The following is a 19,776-nucleotide window of genomic DNA, read 5'->3' as shown; positions in this document are numbered from 1 at the left end:
GTACATGTAAAAGTATGAGATTAGATCACTCCCTAACACCATACACAAAAATAAGCTCAAAATGGATTAAAGACCTAAATGTAAGGCCAGAAACTATCAAACTCTTAGAGGAAAACATAGGCAGGACACTCTATGACATAAATCACAGCAAGATCCTTTTTGACCCACCTCCTAGAGCAATGGAAATAAAACCAAAAATAAACAAATGGGACCTAATGAAACTTAAAAGCTTTTGCACAGCAAAGGAAACCATAAACAAGACCAAAAGACAACCCTCAGAATGGGAGAAAATATTTGCAAATGTAGCAACTGACAAAGGATTAATTTCCAAAATTTACAAGCAGCTCATGCAGCTCAGTAACAAAAAAACCAACATCCCAATCCAAAAATGGGCAGGAGACCTAAATAGACATTTCTCCCAAGAAGATATACAGACTGCCAACAAACACATGAAAGAATGCTCAACATCATTAATCATTAGAGAAATGCAAATCAAAACTACAATGAGATATCATCCCACACCAGTCAGAATGGCCATCATCAAAAAATCTAGCAACAATAAATGCTGGAGAGGGTGTGGAAAAAAGGGAACACTTCCACTGCTGGTGGGAATATGAATTGGTACAGCCACTATGGAGAACAGTATGGAGGTTCCGTAAAAATCCACAAATAGAACTACCGTATGACCCAGCAATCCGACTACTGGGCATATACCCGGAGAAAACCAAAATTCAAAAAGAGTCATGTACCAAAATGTTCATTGCAGCTCTATTTACAATAGCCAGGAGATGGAAACAACGTAAGCGCCCATCATCGGATGAATGGATAAAGAAGATGTGGCACATATATACAATGGAATATTACTCAGCCATAAAAAGAAACGAAATTGAGCTATTTGTAATGAGGTGGATAGACCTAGAGTCTGTCATACAGAGTGAAGTAAGTCAGAAAGAGAAAGACAAATACTGTATGCTAACACATATATATATGGAATTTTAGAAAATTAAAAAAATATGTCATGAAGAACCTAGCGATAAGACAGGAATAAAGACACAGACCTACTGGAGAACGGACTTGAGGATATGGGGAGGGGGAAGGGTGAGCTGTGACAAAGCGAGAGAGAGGCATGGACGTATATACACTACCAAACGTAAGGTAGATAGCTAGTGGGAAGCAGCCGCATAGCACAGGGAGATCAGCTCGGTGCTTTGTGACCGCCTGGAGGGGTGGCACAGGGAGGATGGGAGGGAGGGAGACGCAAGAGGGAAGAGATAAGGGAACATATGTATATGTATAGCTGATTCACTTTGTTATAAAGCAGAAACTAACACACCATTGTAAAGCAATTATACCCCAATAAAGATGTTTTTTAAAAAAAGAGAATGCTTTACAATTAATACTGTTTGAAGTTTTAAGGTTCTTGAAAAAAGCTTGTGCTTGAAACATTTTTTTAAATGGCAGAAAAGCCAAATCAATATATGCATGCATTCTAATACAGAGTAAAACTTTAGGTGAGGACTTAATACTGTAATAGACAGTCTCATAATTAGAACCAGATGCTCGCCCCACATCATGATAGCTCAACCAAAGAAAGCTAATTACAGAGTTAAAGTCAATGTTTCCAGCAAAATATCAGAAAAAGACTTGGCCCTTACCATATGTTGCCTGTAAAAATGAGCTAGGGGAACAGAAGGACACTGTTCTATTATGGGTGATTTTTTTCACCTCAGTTACAAACATCACTTCTAAATCCCCCCTATGGTGAAGTTTACTGATTCTCACCACTGCAAGTATAAATCACCCTGTTCCTGTGAAACTGCCTCTTTCATGCACGCAAGAAACATTTACTGAGTGCCTAGCTATGTGCCAGACCTGGGAAAATAAAAATGAATAACACAAGCCCACACATCAGTGGATCCTGCCTGATTAGTGCTGTAATTGAAGTATACACAGTGCTTCCAATATAAGCCCATAGCTCTGCTGTGGTGTATGCTCTGCACTGATGACCTCTCATTTTCTTTTGCTTTGCCTCTATGAATTCAAAGCCTGTTATCTCTGGACTATAATTATTTTAACCATTACTCTGCACACATAAGATAAATAGATTTCATTCCCTATCTCGTGTCCAGAACAACTGAATGAAGTACTCAAAACATCATGTTTAAGTTAATGTCTATTGAATAGGGAGAAGCAAAAAACTCAGTACAAATTGTCCCTGACTCAACGGTGGCTTTTCAAGTACCACTACCTGCCTTAATCATTTCTTGGTAAATGCAGGAAATACACGGTTACGAGAAGAATGCTAATTCCCCAGCTACTGAGCCCGCCCTGGTGTACTGTGTTTTCACCTACTTTCAACAAGAAACTCTTATTTATAGCTGTTTACAATAAGAAATATCTTTTGAAGCATATATGTAATTGTGTATTCGTATTTGTATGTTCATGAGACAAAATATACAACATTAGACAAATAGCAAGATTCAAAATAGCCAATCTGCCAGTGAAATCTAATTTATGAATGTGTATAGATATTGAGTAAACAATGCTTTTTCAATGTAAATCAGCAATCAGTATGCTTTGAGAAGCAGAACATTTTTTCCAAGAACAGGTTGGAAAAGCACGGTGGTGGAATAAAAAGGTTTATAAAATACAACGATGAACATGCAATGAATGTACTGCTGGCAAGTGAATATTGTTAAGTGTCAAGTGATATGTTGTAAAATTTGGTAACATTTCATCTTTAGCCATTTGTTACATTGCTATGCGACAGGACAATGGCTACTGGTGTTAAAGATGACTAAATCTAGCAGGGAAAATACTCTGCTCTTCATGTGCACTGAGACTCTGAAACCAGTAATATATTTGTGGTAAGGTGAAACAACTGCAGACATAAAATTACTGACTGTGAAGTGAAATATACTGTATAAAACGAGACTGTAAGGTGAAAGGAAACAAGAGTGGTTTTGCTCTTATTTCAGAGGAATGATGGAAACTGGTGAAATCATCCACTGATGTTAATCAATACTGGTGGTGCCTGTCATGTTTAAAACAAGTTTTTGCAAAATGTGCTTAAAGCAATTCATTCTTTTATCTGGCACTTCATGTTAACAAACTACAGTAAAATTTACTAAAGTTTTCTTTGATTCTTTTTACACATTTTTATTTACAAGTATTCTTTATTATTATACGAGGAATATTAACCAGCAAATTAACAAAAACTGTGAATCAAATTATTTTCTACTTGTTTTGTGTACCTGGAGCCTCAATAGTTGAATACAAAGAAGTGTTCGCAAATTATGTTAATGATTCGGAAGGCAGTGGCATTTATCTTCAACTTCTTGAGTTTGACATAAATGCATTCCTCTATTAAAAGCGCTGGTAAGGAATGGGTCCTCAGCTTTTCTAATGGAGTAACAATGTTATATTCTGATTTCACATAATTATTAAGTTCCTGGGAACATTATGGAAAGCCACAAAGTCTCTGAATCCTTCACATCCAGTGACAAGATAATGTGTGGCTTTGGAAGAATTAGGATCGAAAAGGGTGTCAAGAATGGTAAACCCAAATTCTTTATCTGGTTATAGTCCAATCACATTCTTTCGTGTATGGGTTTATCATGTGAACTGTATAGCCTTGCTACTCAAACCACGATCCATGGACCAGCAACATCAATGTCACCTGGGCGCTTGAACCTCGACCCCAGACCTACTGAATCAGAATCTGAATTTTTAACAGATACTCAGGTGATCCTATGCACAGTAAAGGGTGACAAGCAGTGACCCAGAGCTTCTGAATCACAGGCCTCAAGGGCTGATAGGTCATTTTCCTTATCCTTCAATTATAACTTCCATAAAAAAGGCAAACAGACATGGGCTTTAGTAATTAGGTTGACACTACTTCCCTATAAAGTAAAACCACTGCCACTTTAGTTTCCAATACATATGAATATCAGATACAAATACAGAACTTAAAACCCTTCACAAGATTATGCTTGTGGAACTGAAAATTTAAGAATACCACCACATACAAAATAAAAATGTAAGCTAGAGCTACTATACCCTAAAGAATTAGGTAATGGGTACAAGTGAGGCAGTTTCTACGACCAATTTTGAGAAAAATGTAGTTCACTGGCTACTAAATTATTCACCGCAAAGGCAGAGGCAAGGAGCCAGCCAGACCCTGACAGGCCACGCACGTGCCACGCACGCTGGTTCTTACCTGTTTGTACTCAGATTCTCTTCCAACCAATACCTGCAGAATGTAGTTGACAGGATCGCCTTTCATGGGTGGTACCGTCTCCCATAAAATTTCACATGAATTTCCTTCTAACTGTGTTACTCGAGGTGCTGAAAAACAAATCCACACATCCAAGCTCAAAATTCAAAGTATCAGAGGAATAGCCCATATTTTAGTAATATTAGTGAGAACCCAGAGAGAGAGAGAATGCTTGTGCCCACCCTGAGAGGGGAGTTTATTTGCCCAGCCTCCTAGAAAACTAGCAGGGTACCCTTTACCCAGAGAAGACATTCCATGCCTAGCAAGCCACTGGCGAAGAACCCTTTGCTCGCTGTCCTATTAGTAACTATTTGGCCTGGGTTGCATTTTTGTTATTTTTTTGATGGCTAATGAGCACCTTCTATGATTAAGCCCTGTGTTAGGTTCTTTGGGGGATGCAAAAATAGGTACCATAAATAGTGCTTTCGAGGAAATGAAGATCTAGTTGAGGGAAGGGGAGAGGAAGGTATGAAACAAGTACAAACAAACCTAAGTGTAAGGCACATTAAAATGAGAGGTACAAACAAAATGTTGGGGAGTCCCAGGGGAAGGAAGTCACATCCGTGTGAGAGTCTAAGAAAGGTCTGAGGAGCAGGTGGCATTTGAGGTAAGACTTTAAAAGTTACCTTACGTTTATATTTTTTAGTTTATTTTTTACCTACTGGACTCATTGTTCCAGATTAAAGTGAACTTACGTTAGTTTGCAGCAAAGCACTTACATGTTGTAGAATTTTAAAATATTTTCTTACAGCTTATACTGTATCTCTACAGCTTAATTCAATATCTGATATTTTTCCATTTTGTAACTAGCATGTGTAACTGCTCTTGCTGAATGCCCTTATTTTTAATTTCTAATTTTTAAATTTCTAATTACATGAATTCTTCAGAGGCAGTTGTTTCTACTTTCAATTCTGTATAATGCTGTTTCAGAAAAATAACAGTTGTCTTAAAAAAAAAGTCTATATTAGTTGGCCAAAACTACAATTTATGGAAAACGAAATAATCTCATCAGACTTAAACAGTCCTCCAGCTAAGACAATTTCCTAAATCTAAGAATGAGAGGAGGAACACCTGATCGTGTGGCAGTGTGAGGACACTGTCCTCCTGAAGAAGGTGTACCACGACCTGCAAGGGCTATCAATTTGGTGTTGTATTTTCCACAGAATGAATCGCCCCCAATAATCACCTTCAGAGGCTAAGGTAGTGCTGGGAAGACCCCTGAAGTTATTTAGCTAATTGGTAAGTGTGGCAAGCCTTCCTGTTACAACAACAAACCTATCAGCCACAGCGTGCTCAGGAATCTCCTCTGTTAGAGCTGAAAGGCGAAGCTACACCAAAGGGCCAGGGCATTTACTGCCCAAGTGACCCAGCAAGTATACATCCATTTATACCAGTTATCTTCGTCACATGAAGAAGCCAAAGGGCTTCTGGACCACTGAGGGGCAGGGGAGCAGGGGGAAGGTATTTACCATAAAGTGCCCTGAAAGGAACTATGGGAAACCTTCACAGAATGCAACCAGACTGTGGTCAGACCCTGACCCAGGCCCTGGAGGCCCCGCACCCTCCTGTAACGCACTCCGTGCCCTGGTGTAGCTGATACAGCGCCTCTGTGCAGAAGCAGTAAGTCAAATGGCTTTTCTCCTGGGGCCAGACACAGACAGAACCTTCTTAACAAATTGTGCTTACTGCCTAGCCACCCAAATAATACAGCCAACCCTCACTTTACCCCATGTAAAACCTGGTTCAGGTGGGCTGCTTGTCTGTCAGCCTCAGAGTCATTTCGGGCAGCAGCTGGATAAAGCAAAGACAGGCAGCAGGGACCCTCACAAGAATCACACTACCGGGGAGGTGAGGGCGCAGGCTCAGGAGTCCATGAGGGGCTGGGACTGGGCCCAACGCTAGGTGGGAAGGGCTGAGCCAGCTCTGCCCTGTTGCTGTCTGCCCGGCTTGGCCAGTCGGCTGTGCAGTGGCTGAAAATGGGAGATGAGGGCTCAGCAGACCCGGGGGAGGGAGAGCCTTGGGCGCGTGGCTTTCGCTCACTCCCTGATCCCATGAAGGGGGCAGAGGGTAAACCAGTCATTCACAAACCTCAAGACAAATACTCCAGGAGGTGAGAACAGGCCACTGCTACAGCCTTCCAGTGGGGGCTGCAGGCTGGAGGAAAGGCTGTGGATGTTGCCTACACCGGCCTCTAATCTACTGACGCACCACGGTCATCCGAAGATGCATGCGAAGCGCTGAAGAGAGACACTCAAACCTCTCATGGTGACCTGCCATAAGTGCTCCATCACCAGGAATTCACCCGCATTCCTAACCCAACATCTGCCATTCAGGTCGGCTTCTTTTCTTTGTCCATCTATCCCCCGTGGGGGAGAGACTGTCTCACCATTAAATTATCTGTGATAATAATTTACACATACTTGAGAAAAGTCATTACCGGTAAGCCCTCTCCCTTTAGGCCTCTCATTTCCCCTAGAGAACCCATTTCTCAACCATCTCTTTTAGAACATTCTTTCGATTCTATCTTGCTGATATGAGAAATATTAGGAGAGCATATTCAAGGTCAGAATCGAGCCTCCTCCTCTTAAATCCCAACATTTCCTCACTCTCACAGAAGAGCATGACTGAATACACGGTCCACAAACCTTTGATGTTGGGGGGGACACTCTTGGTTGTGCTGAAGGTGTAGGTTTCCGAGAAAGGCCCTTCCCCAGCCTCGCTGGCTGCCTGGATTCTGAAGGAGTAGCATGTGAATTCAGTCAGCCTCTGGACCTTATAGGTGTGGCTGGGTCCTCTGTAGATTGAAATAAACCTAGAAAAAGGAGCAGAATCCATTAGCCACCTGAACTTTTATTAGTGACAAGAAATTATGATACAAATGTGGAACAGATTAGACCAACTTGGTAAATGCTTTTCATACCATCTGAATTAATCATCAACCAGTTGCTATGTTACTGGTTAAGTTTAATGTCTAATATATGCTTACATAAAAGAAAAACACAAATTTAAGAACATATAAAGCTTAGAATGAGATTCGTTTAATTATGTTATAGATTTTAGAGACATCAGTTGTTCATGCTTTTGTTTACTGATAAAGAACAGAAATTTCAAATTTTTCATAACGGCAATATCTATATAATCTGATATGTTACCTTACCTTCTACTACTATGTACTAGGCAATGAAGTTAATGTTAATTGGGCACCGGAGAAATAGTGTCCTCTACCAGAATTTTCTAAATAACTGAGGTTTGGCTAGAAAATTCCTTAAATTTTAACCTTTATCTTTCCAAGAGCTTTCAAAGCCCCTTTCTCAAACTAGTGAGATGACATTTACGATTATAGATATTTGAGAAAAAATGTAAAAAGAAAATATATTTTGCTCAGAATCATCCATCAGCTTAATCACAGTAACAGAAAAACAGCACAGGTAGGCTGGACAGTTTAGACTGGCAGCTTCTGGATCCTTCTCCCTCCCATCAGGACTATTTTGTACTTCTCTGCTAAATAATATTTCCATGAGACACAGGCATAAGAGGCATGAGGATAAAAAAAACAGGCCTTACATTTTAAGTGTTTCCCCTCAGGTCTTGGAAAATTAATATTTTCACAGTGAAACGGGATTACTTAGAACTGCAATATAATGTTACCGTTTGTCCTTTTATAGTTAACTGTAAAATTTTGGAAATAATGTAACTTCCCATACGTTATCCAGGATCTTTAGTAGATTCAGAATCTGAATCTGCTGGCCCGGGGACACTTTGAGAAGTTCTATATGAGTTAATCCAACCACACTGCCTTGTCCCTACACAGGCCAACTGTTTCTCCCAGTTTCCAGGGCTTCGTCCCAGCATCTGAGGACAATCCGCTGTCTTCAAATGCTGCTCGAAGTCAGAACCACACACAATTCAAAATGTAGAACCACACACAATTCAAAATGTCTCTTAGGCTGATTTGGCCTAAGGGTAAGCAGAATTTATGCACTCATTTAGCAAACATTTTTTGAACATCTGCTGTGTGCTAGACTCTGTGTATTCAGAGATGAATTAGACCTAATCCTGTGGGTTAGCTGGTCCTGTGTGTGGGCAGGGTTTTCTGAAGGAGAGCAGCAGCTTTTCCACATGCTAGCGAACATTCCCTCCAGATGGATGGACGGATACAGAGATTAAACAGCTTTTTTACAAAACCTGTCAGTCGATACTTATCTTAAAGTATCCATGCATTAATCAGCCTTTGCAGTTGAGTTCCTGAGCCCCAGTCATTTCACCCATTTAATGTTCCTCCGCTTTGCTGTGTAAGGAAGCACCTTTTACTGAAGAATGAACATTTTTAATTTCAGGAAAAGACAAGAGTCCAGGCTGAAACCCAAATACCATGGTAACCTACTTAGCACTCCTGACACATTACCGCCTTAATGAAGATACCCCTTGCTAGTGCTAGAGGCTATTTATTAACTCAGCCTCACCCAGGCTAGAATCTCTAACCAGAGTAATTGCCCCTACTTATACCACAAAATGGAAGTCATGGTATAAGAAGTAAAAGTGTTACATCTTCATTACAAACTTGCAGTAAAACCGGGTTTTTAGAGGAGTTTGGAGAGGACTACTAGCAATAGTACTGCTTCCTTGCCCATGCCCTGCTCTGAGAAGAGTATTTCCTTCTGAAATAAGTTCAGTATATCTATGTAGGCAGCAGCACTCACATTCACAAAGAAATTTACTGAAGCAGATTCAGTACTCTAATTCTGCAGTATAATCTAAACTGAGCAAATAGCATATTTTCAAATATTTCAATTTTCAGGTTCATCAAAACCTGCTGTTTTTGGAATAGCTATTTTGTTCCTTTTTCTTGTTTTCCTCTTGTACCACAGCATTTTATTAATCGTTTAAAATTGCATTCCTATTTAGAAAAAGCACTGTGGAACAGGTGATTGAAAAACTTTACAATGAAAAACTTTACAATGTTGCCATCAGTGCATTTGTTTGCCTCCAGGGACAGTGCAATAAAGCTAGTGACAGAGCCCACCCCAGGTTTCAATGGGTTAATACAAGACAAGTGCTTAGAATAGTCTTGACATGTAATAATCACCCAATATGTGTTAGTTATAATCATTTCATAATGCTGAGAAGACAGCTAACACCGAGGTTATTTTCTTTCCTCCCAGGTGGAGGGTCAGCCGTGTGGTGAGAGCTGCCCTGCACACACTGGCTGTTCACCCTCTCCCACCGGACCTGTCAGTGAAGTGCAGGCAAGAGCACCTCCCTCGCAAGACTGCTGGGATTCAATGTGAAAACTCATGTAAAAGCCCCAGTTCGTACGCAGACTAGGCCTCAAATAAGTATCTGTTGATCCTAAGCTTCTTTCTGTACATGCTGACAGTAACTTCTCTTTCAAACAATAAAGACCAACCAAAACAAAATAAAAGCACACAAGCCAACACAAAAAATATAATCCCTCTTTCACCCCAATTCTGTAATTATTTTCCATCACTCCAAGAGGCAGGAGAAGAAAGAACCTTCTTTCTTCAGAGCCAGTGATTTACAGCCAGTTGCATGATGGCCTCTCTGGGAGGCTCCATAGGTTAACACCCTGTGGTTAGAACCACTCGGGGAGGGAATAAAAATATTCTTCAAATATTTGTTTTAAAAAGGCCAACTTAATTTTAAAATTCATTAGTAAGTAAGCCAGACGCCTTTGGTGACAGAATTAAACATGCTACACGTCCCAAGACACAATGATTGAAGACTCCACATTTTAAAACAACCAAGGACTCAGAGCTTGGAGCAAGGCTTTGCCATGAAGAGAAGGAGAACAGTGGCCATCCAGCCGTCCCGACGGCTATTCCTCCCCCATACGTCATTCCCTTGACAGCTCAATCCCACGGGGGTGGCCCAGGTGACAAAGGACGCACTATGTGGGGAGTCTGCGCTCCCCTGGGCCACCCCTTGGTCTATGCTGCCTGGTAAACACGGGGCCACCCTTCACTTCTCCCCCTGCCTCCTCCACACTGTTGGTGTCAAGGGGTGGGGCACGGGGACTTGGACCCAGGAAGACTGGCCATGAATCTCAGCTCTGCCCATAAGGCTGCCAAATCGCTCGCACCTGCTAATCATTTCCCCATCTGCAAAACAGGGACAGTACCCACCTCATAGATCGTTTTGATGAGCCAAATGCAGAAATGTGGGGAAAAAGCTTAGCACTGAGCCCGACACGTAGTAAGAGTTCAATACAGGGTACCCAATGGCTCCAGACCCTGCACCATGAGCGCCACCAACCATCCTGATCAGGCTAAGGTGCCCTGAGGATCACTGTGGCTCTCAACTCCCACCACGCAGGCCTTTCTCCAGGTTGCTGGGGCCACAACCAGTTCATGCTGCAGCAGGAAGAGGTCCATCTGAACTTGTCCTGCCACATCTGTTATGGCCTGTGCTAGACATATAGCTCTCCCGCAAATAAGTTAATCTAACCTGGTGACCAAGGAGCGCACATAAAATGCTCACTGTTATTTTTATTACATGAATGCTCCTATGCTATAGAAACATAATGAAATTATATCAATATATAGGTATGGTTCCTAGAATGTACTTCATGCTCAATAAAGCCACTGAGTAATTTTAGTATCAGTTCAGGCTGAGGCATGTGTAGCCACAGGGATCCTCTGTGGTATCACAGCCCCTTATAGGTCTCCCTGGAACCCTGGGCCCACACTGGCAGCGCCTCTGAGAGGTCTTGTACTCCATCCTCAACCCCTGCTGCCCATAGCCACATACATCTGGAGGCATCAGCCCCATGACCTAGGGCTCTTGTGAAGGTCAAGTAAGAGGACATGTGTGGAAACACCTTGGGGCTCCGCTGTGGTGCTGCCCCACTGGTGCAGGGGCTGAAGGTCCAGCGGGTAGTAACAATCATTGCAGACAGCAGACTTGAGTCTGAGTTCAGCTTCAACAGCCTGGTGGTCTTCACCTCTATAGCCAAGTAAGCTGTTTCCTCCTGTGTAACATGGGCACGATAACAGTGCTGACCCCCTCAGAGAGTTGTGAGAATTAAATGGGATAATGCAGAGAGAACCCATTACAAAATGCCTAGCACTTGTGAGTGCTAGATAAGTATTAGTGGTTACTGTTTTTAATAACAAAGCACCAAGGTTCATGAATGATCTACCTAGTTTCTCAGCACTGGAGAAACCTGAGGATGTCCCCGGACGGCATCCCTCTCACTTACATTCCCTTAGACTTTCCGGAGCTGGAGGGAAAGCTGTGCATGTGAATACCATCTACCCTGTCCTGGAAAACCCAGGCGGAGAACCGCTGTGGAAAAACAGGTGAAGATGGAGGAGCAGGTCCTATAGAAATGCTGGCCACTTATGGAAATTTGGGCATTTTTACTTAGGGAGAGGAAAAACGGAGAGAAATGCTCTCATGTACTAAAACAAATGTTTACTTGGAAGGGGAAGCATAAACAAGGCGGAAAGTTCGTTGGGTCACTGAAAGTTTACAGTCTAAATGAATTCTTTATGGCTCTGCCCCCAACTGGCTCCAGTTTTGACTATAATGTCTTCTTGAAACTAAACACTTTGAAGGTAACAAAAACACGTGGGCTTTTAATTTGGTAATTTGGCAGTGGTTTAAAAAAATATTTTACATATCTATGAATACAAAATGAATATGCTTATTCGGCTTGCCTGTCAGAGTACTCCATGGTGGGTACAAAGAGGTACAAAGACCTTGACCACAATGCAGAGTCTGTTACCTTCATGATGAACAAGTCGATAACTCTCCAGGCTGTTTCTGGACACTTGGGATAATAACTGTCTTATTCACCTGGCAGAAATTTTTCTGAGATCCAAATGAAAGGACCAAGTAAATTCTATGATTTGTTATTAAATATACACTAGGAAGGCAAAACAACAGATTTTTGACATTTTCAAGAAATTCTTTCAACCTCAGTATTTTAGGCTTTAATATTGTAAAAGATAACTTTTTTGCACTGAAGGAAGAAATTCAGACATGTTACATCTTTAAATGTTTTTTAAAATCATTTTAGGGGAAAATGATGATATACAAAGTATTAATTTCGTTTCCGTAAAACAGTTTTGTTTCAAAAGAAACGTCCAAGAATTCTCTGGATGGAGTATAATAAATTCACAGTAGAAAATAACAGATAATGCTGAGGCTTGTATGTTTATTTCCTCGTTGCTGTCCACCCACTGCAGGCTAACAGAAGCCCATTAATATTTACTCTTCAAAGTGATCTAACCTGCTGACCTAAAAGGGCCTGTGGTCCACAAACGGCTGCAAATGGCACATTTCAAAACATCACAAATTAACACTCTTAGTAAGCTCAATGTGGCTATATGCCTTAGCAACGACATATCATTGCCTTTATTTTTTCTTAATTTCCTTGGGCTCCATGGATTGTGTGTGTGTGAATTTCCTACATTACTGAAGTGATGTTTGGGAATGGAGGATGTTCAAAACAGGAATGAATAGTATGTGCCCTCACTCCACAAAGAACACTGAGTCCCGCCATGTCTATGCAGAAGCAGATGGCAGCAGATGGCATCACGTGAGGACACCTGAGGCAAAGAAGATGCTTTTCCAAAACTCGTTCTGATGTTGCTGAGAGTCCCAGTTTGGAGACTGAATGCTCATGTGTCAAGAGCGATTTCCAAAAGACCAATGAGAAAAGGAGTTAATTTCCTAACCCCCATGTCTCCAGCTCCACACGGCTTGGGAGTAATCAGGCTGCAATATGTTTTGGTTATGATCCTTTTTACGCTCCTTTTCTAAGAAATAAAATGTCACTATAGCTACTGATGAAAATCTGTACATAGAATAAAATTCTTGTTTTTGATTCTTTTTGTCTGCACTGCACTTATTGATATACATCAAAAAAGAAATTTATTTATATTCAAAGAAAGGATGACTAGACTCTCTAAAGACCACCTGAGAACCTTGAAACTTTCCATTCTTCTACTTTGCTTTCAAATACGTGCAGTGAATCTCATCTTCAGGCATATTCTTCGCAGAGTCTTCCAAATTTCTGTTAGCCTACTTTCATTTTAGTGGCCTTACCTCATTTAGGAAAAATGGAGAGGAAAATGCTATCCAATTCCATTCTGTTACTTATTTATTTATTTTTAAATAGAAGAAAGTAGTCTATTTTTAAATAGAAGAAAGTAGTCGGAATTCTACTTCTGGTCTAATTAAGATCTCAAATACTTCATTTACCACTCCTCACCTTGGGCTGTCCTTAGAACATTTTAGCCTGAAACTGAATAAGCGAGCAATACTCTCTATTTTGCAGGATGAATCTTTATGCTCCTTTTTAAAAAAATTAAAATGCTTTTTTTCCCCATCAATCAGGGACTGAAGACAGGTATCATTAGCTTCATTTTGTAAAGGGAGAAACTAAGGCAAAAAGAAGTTAAGGGACATGCCTCTAGTCATCTAGAAACTCAGTGACAGATCTGGGATTACAACAGAGAATTAACACCCCTGTTGAGAACCATAACTGCCTTCTGGTGACCGAAAGCAATATAAAAATGCCATTTATCCAACAAGGGTGGTCATGCGAATTGGGGACTGCTCCAGAGAAGCAAAGGAAGCTAATACCGAGGGTTTTTGTGGGCCCTGAGTTAGTCGTGTTACATCTATTTCATTTAATTCAGCAGTATGCTCTGAGAAACGTAAGCAGGAGTTTGTTCTATAACAGGCATACATTAAGAGAGTTCACTCCTGTAGTGCTCATATACCCCGGCCACTTTTGTTAGTTGCCCGGTGTATAATTTTTTAGCGTTTCTTTATGCAGATTATTTCCCATCCCTCTCTAATAGCAAACAGGCAGTCATACTGTACACATTACATAGTCCCTCCAATTTTGCTGGCTCAAAAGTGTCACGGGCACAAGGGCTGAGTTAAAAGGAGAGCAACTGGCAATTATCCACTCTATTAGAGCCCATCCCCATTTTGCTGGAGCCTTGCTTTAAAATACACTGGCTATCTGGGTAACCTGAACAACAGATTAACCATAAATGTATTCCTGGAACTTAAGTTCCTCTTGCCTCAGTGCTGTGTACAATTATCAGGAACAGGGACCCACAGGGTCAGGACGAGAATCAGCATCAATTCAAATTGTTAGGGCAGCATAACATTTCATTTCAATAACGCAGACAAGTGCATCTTCAAAATCATCATTACACATTATAATCTTAAAATGCATGAGCTGATCTTGTTATTCTAATCCCTGTATTCGGTTAGCACGGCATTATGAAAATGTTTACTTTTGGGTATATATTTTTCTTGCATACATAGGAACCAAAGACATTTGGATCTATGCCAGATCTGTTAAGAATAATAGACTTAATCACTCTATAGCCAAACTAACATAATTTCTGTTTTTCTGTTGAAATTAAATAAAAACTCTTGTACTGTCTGCTCATTTTTTCACATTAATTTCTCAGCAAGATAAGCTCCTTATAGACAGGCTACATACTTCACAAGACCTAGCACACTGCGGTAATTTAAAAAAAAATTGAGCAATCATAATATAACTGCTACGGATAAACTTAGTCCTACTTTGAGGCTGCTACGTAAATATGTAGCCAGTGACCTTGGACTGGGAATCTTGTGGGTCAAAATCTTGAATACATGGGAAACAAATGTCCCGATCAAGAGGGAAAACTTTCTACACAGCAATTCCAGGTGATCGGGATGAATTCTAGGTTGACTTACCTTGGGGCAAGGATTTGGGCAAGGTGCCCTTCTGGTATCCCTTTTATTTACATGAAGTAGCCCCAAACTTAAGGGAAAAAAAAAAAAAAAACAAGTGTAAAAGTACCAGAATAGAAAGGCATTTACATGTAGAAAGACCCAGGGCATGCTTCTGTTCTCTGGAGATTGTATCCTCGGTTTCCACCCAATCCTGAGTCCTTATCACTGGTCTCCATCCTAAAGCTCTCCAGCATGAGGTTATAAGACTGATTCCCTTTTAAGACTCACCCAACTTGTTACCTTTTCTAATAAGCCTTCTCTGTTCAATTTTAAGCCTAAAGTACACGCCATTCTTCTACCTTCCCTCAACACTCTGTGCATGTGTCAGTCTTTAAGCCCTCCACACCATGATTTGCTGTCTCTTCTACCTATCCCCAACCAGATTGTGATCTATTCAAGAACTAAATAATGTAGATAAAGCTCTCAATGCCTGGCACTTTGTAGGTGCTCAATAAATAGTAGTGTCCTTGAGAAAGCCTGAAAATATATTTTTGGCCAAACGGTATACTTAGAAATCTCTGGGTCATTTCAGATTTTTTTGATTATGAGGTATATAAATTAAACATAATAAACCAGCAGATCACAGATGCAAAACCTTAGTGGTTTTGCCCATTAAGTGGTCACTCTTAAGGAAAGTCAGTATCTTTCTTCTTATTTTCTTATTTGTCAAAAGCAGAAATTAAACATGAAGAAAAAAAGAGATAACATTCTCTAATCATTTACAAAATACATCTTTTTATATAGGATTTAGCTCACAAATAATCTACAAAGATTCACTGCTTTAAGGTGAAAAGGTGGCAAGGATCTCAGAGTTCAGCTTCTAGCTCAACCCCTTTGTATTTCATGGATGTGGAAAACGCAGGAGCAATAGTTTAGCAGCTGAAATCAACTCAACTCTTTAATCTGACAATTACCAAGCAGGGAGTTATTCATTTTCACTGTGCTTCTGTTGCAAAACATGTTTAAAGACTCAGATTTCTTGCGTTGGCTGGCTAGGACAGCGACAAGACTCAGACACCACAGCCCTCCTTCCAAATGCCCACAGTGACTGGTGAGATAAGCGTACATGGCAAAAGAAATATTTTGAGAGCTGACAGCTAAGAAAGTACATTAAAACCACCATCGGACCTAACTCTGATTCTCACCTTGGCCACAGCAGGATATATAATATTTTTGCCACATCCATAATAGGAACTTGTTAGTGCTTAATGAAATCAATACACACGCTAAAGGATGTGTACACTTTTCCCCAAAGCCACAACTAGCAACCACAAGTTCAATGAAAAAGACAGCTGTCACTTTGGAAGAAAACACTGGACAGGCCAGATCCAAGTCCTAAAGAACCTCAAGGGAACGAGAACTGACAAAGAGCTGGCTAAGAACAAGTATTATGATCTATCCAACTCAAGGTGTTTCTCGCTGATCTTCACTACTCAAGAGCCAGAGTTAAAGCCTTGGATTCGTGGGGCCATTCACTACACGAGCTCAGTTTCAAGACACTAAGGAAGGTCATCTTCAAACTCAAAATAGGTCAATTTCATCCTTTTAAATCCCAGGAAAATAATTCCACAAATGGAATGAGAATTTATTATGTTCTATATTCCTATTACTTTAATAACTTCTGGGAGCACTGACAAATCTAATTTAGAAAAAGATAAATTTGGACTCTAGCCCATAAAATTAAGAAAAACACTGTTCCTAATGGTAAGTTTTCTTAAAATGCCATTTAAATTTAGGCAAGTCATTTATTTGGCAAGCCAGCCCCCCCTCTTTTTGTTTTTTTTTATGACGAAGGAGCCTGTATTGATTACTAGACTCTGCACTATTTTCTGTCTGGCATATTTAAATGTCTAACAACAGCATTCTTATTTGGACCAGCATTCTTATTTGCTCATGGAGATTTTGTTCTAAGCATCTGTTCAGTTCTCTGTACAAGGCACTTCAGGTAGCTGCCCTGCAGAGGGCAGGACTGCAGCACACTGGGGATAGTAGGTTTGGTGCAGAGCTGTCCTTCTTCCCATATTCTTGGAGGTAATAGTAGAGGCAGCTGCATGGGGAAGTCAGGAGGTGCTGGTTCTGATCCCAATTCTGCCACCAGCTTCAAAAATGTTCCTGGGATTCACTTCTTCTAAACAGTACAACTAGAAGGTATTTTCTAAGGAACGTTCTCCTTGCCAACAATGTAAGCCAAAAGCCCAGGAAAAAAGAGACTCATGTACAAATTTCCCCAAATGCTAGCTTTACATATTTATCATGATTTCTGTTAGTCCATAATTCCTGTTCTTGCCAGTAAGGTCAAGGAGTCTCCTACCAGTAAAATAATGAGCCCGTGAAAAATGCATTCCAAAAGCACACAGCACAGTGAGATAAATGGTCTTGTCTGTGAATGAGTACGAATTTAATCTCTAATGAACCTCCCCCAAAGAAGCCTGACCTTCTCTGTCCTTTTTACACTGGGACTCATTCCCAAAAGGACGATCATTTTTTTTCTTCTAAGTCAAACTATTGTGTTTTCCAGGTCCTCCAATGTCAAGTTCAAATGTTATCTGTTTCAAAAACCTGTTCCTGATCTTTGCAACCAACCAGTCTCTGCACTTTATTCCCTACGTCTGCCCCCTTCAAACTCCCAGAGCGCTTTTCTCCAATGGCACTAGTGTTCTATGACTACTTGTAGGTTAATATTATGCTTCTGGAGGGGGAAGCAGGGCCTTGCTTTCATTCTTGAGCTTGGTGTCCCCGAGGGCCCACCCCAAACAGTGCCTTCCACACAGCAGGACTCCACTGAGCTCACGTGAATCCAAGTACTCGAGTACAGAGCAGAGGTAGAGGTTGGACAGGGGTTTCTGTGCTAATTAGAACCAGGTCCCCATATGAAAGAGCAGGATACTGTGATGCGTTAAGGGGAAATAACAGGAATACTTCCACATACACTGGTTTGTGCATTGGCAGGTATGCACAGGAAGGGGCAGCATGTCTACTCCATCAGGCTGTCTTGGTTTTACGGTCATCTCCTACCTCCTTCAGCTGATTCTCTCATTTGAACTTTTGGTAACAGAACTTTCCGTCATTAACTTTTGCTACGCATCTGAATTATTCCTAAATAGAGTTCAGCTGCCCATCTTCTGATCGGCCATTTTCAGAGGAAATAAAGTTAGATTAAATAAATACTATGTGAAAGGCTGCATTTGATTTCTGTAGCCAAGAGTGTTCCTGAGCAAGGAGTTTTATAAAGAATCTCCTATTTGCTCTAGTTAATTTGATATTATATTGCATTGCCCATAGTTACAGAGCACAATCCCCATCTGTACATCACCACAGCTATTTCAGACTGGTAAACATGTTTGTCCGGATGGTTACTGAATATTTAAAGAGGTTAACATCTTTTCCTGAGTCTTATTTCCCTCTGCACTCGTGACTAATATAACACTATTAAACAGCATGGACTTGAATTCGACCATTTTCTTTCTGGATAATTTCTCTCCATTTTCTGGCTTTATGAAAGAAAAAAACACATATATTATCACATGTAGGGAAATCAGGATCACGAGAATGTTAATTTAGAAAATTCCAAATGGAGAACGGAGGGTGCAACTTTGGGTATAAAACGCAGGACCCAAATACCTAGGGAGACTTTCAATAAGGACGAAGAGTGCTTCAGAGGACAAATGAACAAGGAAGATTCCATCCCACAACCCAAAGCCATCGAATTTTCGGATGAAGCCTCAGGTCCTCACCTCTTGTTTCTGTCCTCCAGCTGCAGTGTGTACACCGTGCCATCAGCCGCGTGCATCCTGGCGTTACCGTCTCCCCATTTCAGCTTCAGGCTCTGGGGCCCAGCAGCGGCACATTCGAGCCTAGGAGGCAACGGTGGTAACGGCCGAGTTTTTGCTTTAATGAACTGACTAAATGGTCCAGCTCCAATTTCATTTATGGCCTGAATTCTGATCCTGGAAAAAGGAAAAAAAATCACAAAGGTTGTTGGTTTAAGAAGCAGTGATTCCTCATTTGAAATAAACATTGTGTGGTGTATTTCTTTTTGTGTGTGTGTGTGTGTGTGTGTGTGTGGTGTATTTCTTACTTGCCCCTATAAGCAGTGTCACGGAATAAAGGAAAACAAGTTAAAAATAATTCAAGACAAATAGAGAAACGGGCAGCGCAGAAGACAGATTATCTTCTCCATTCCAAAAAGCAGCCCCAAAAAACCACATTAGCAAGATATCCCTTAGTTCTTTAATGAAAAGAAAGAAAGAAAGAAAGAAAGAGAGAGAGAGAAAGAAAGAAAGAATGGCAGAAAAGGGAAGACATACTAAAGACTTTCATATTTTGTTCTAGCCACCCTTCAGCTGCCTCAAAGTCAGTTTTAGGATAACAGCTCTTCAACAGCACATTTTCCTCCCCTTTCTCCAGCCTCACCCAACAACCTCTGCTAGTCCTTAACCAGTGCTATGTGTGCAGGCACTGCTGGTAACAGAGTGTCATTCAGATGTGCAATTATCTTAACTGGATGTTTACTATGTGCAGTGTTATGGGTAATAAAGATATACTAACACTGCTCTCATGGTCTAGGAACTGAAAATCAAACAGTTAAAATGTATATAGAAAAAATTTCCTATTATCATTCCTATTTTTCTTGTTCTTCTACTTCCTTACTAGTTGATTGAAAAAGTTCTCCAAGGTCATCACACAACACATTGATGGCACTGCTCCACCTTCATCCTCAACACTCCTTC

At 40.7% G+C, this 19,776-nt stretch overlaps 1 protein-coding gene across 1 annotated transcript in view; it reads right to left on the bottom strand.

The window, feature by feature from the left end:
- The window catches only part of FNDC3B (fibronectin type III domain containing 3B), a 290,599-nt gene that overhangs the window by 15,682 nt on the left and 255,141 nt on the right, over window positions 1-19,776 (bottom strand). The window contains exons 22-24 of the mRNA XM_065876048.1: window positions 18,781-18,993; window positions 6,922-7,088; window positions 4,220-4,347 (exon numbers count right to left, since the gene is read on the bottom strand). Coding sequence (XP_065732120.1) covers window positions 4,220-4,347; window positions 6,922-7,088; window positions 18,781-18,993 — 508 coding nt within the window. The remainder of the gene's footprint in view (window positions 1-4,219; window positions 4,348-6,921; window positions 7,089-18,780; window positions 18,994-19,776) is intronic.

Source organism: Phocoena phocoena, chromosome 4, assembly GCF_963924675.1.
Source record: "Phocoena phocoena chromosome 4, mPhoPho1.1, whole genome shotgun sequence".
NCBI classification, from domain to species: Eukaryota; Metazoa; Chordata; class Mammalia; order Artiodactyla; family Phocoenidae; genus Phocoena; species Phocoena phocoena.
The sequence above is the reverse complement of the archived record's forward strand: the minus strand, read 5'-3'. Positions and strand labels throughout refer to the sequence as shown.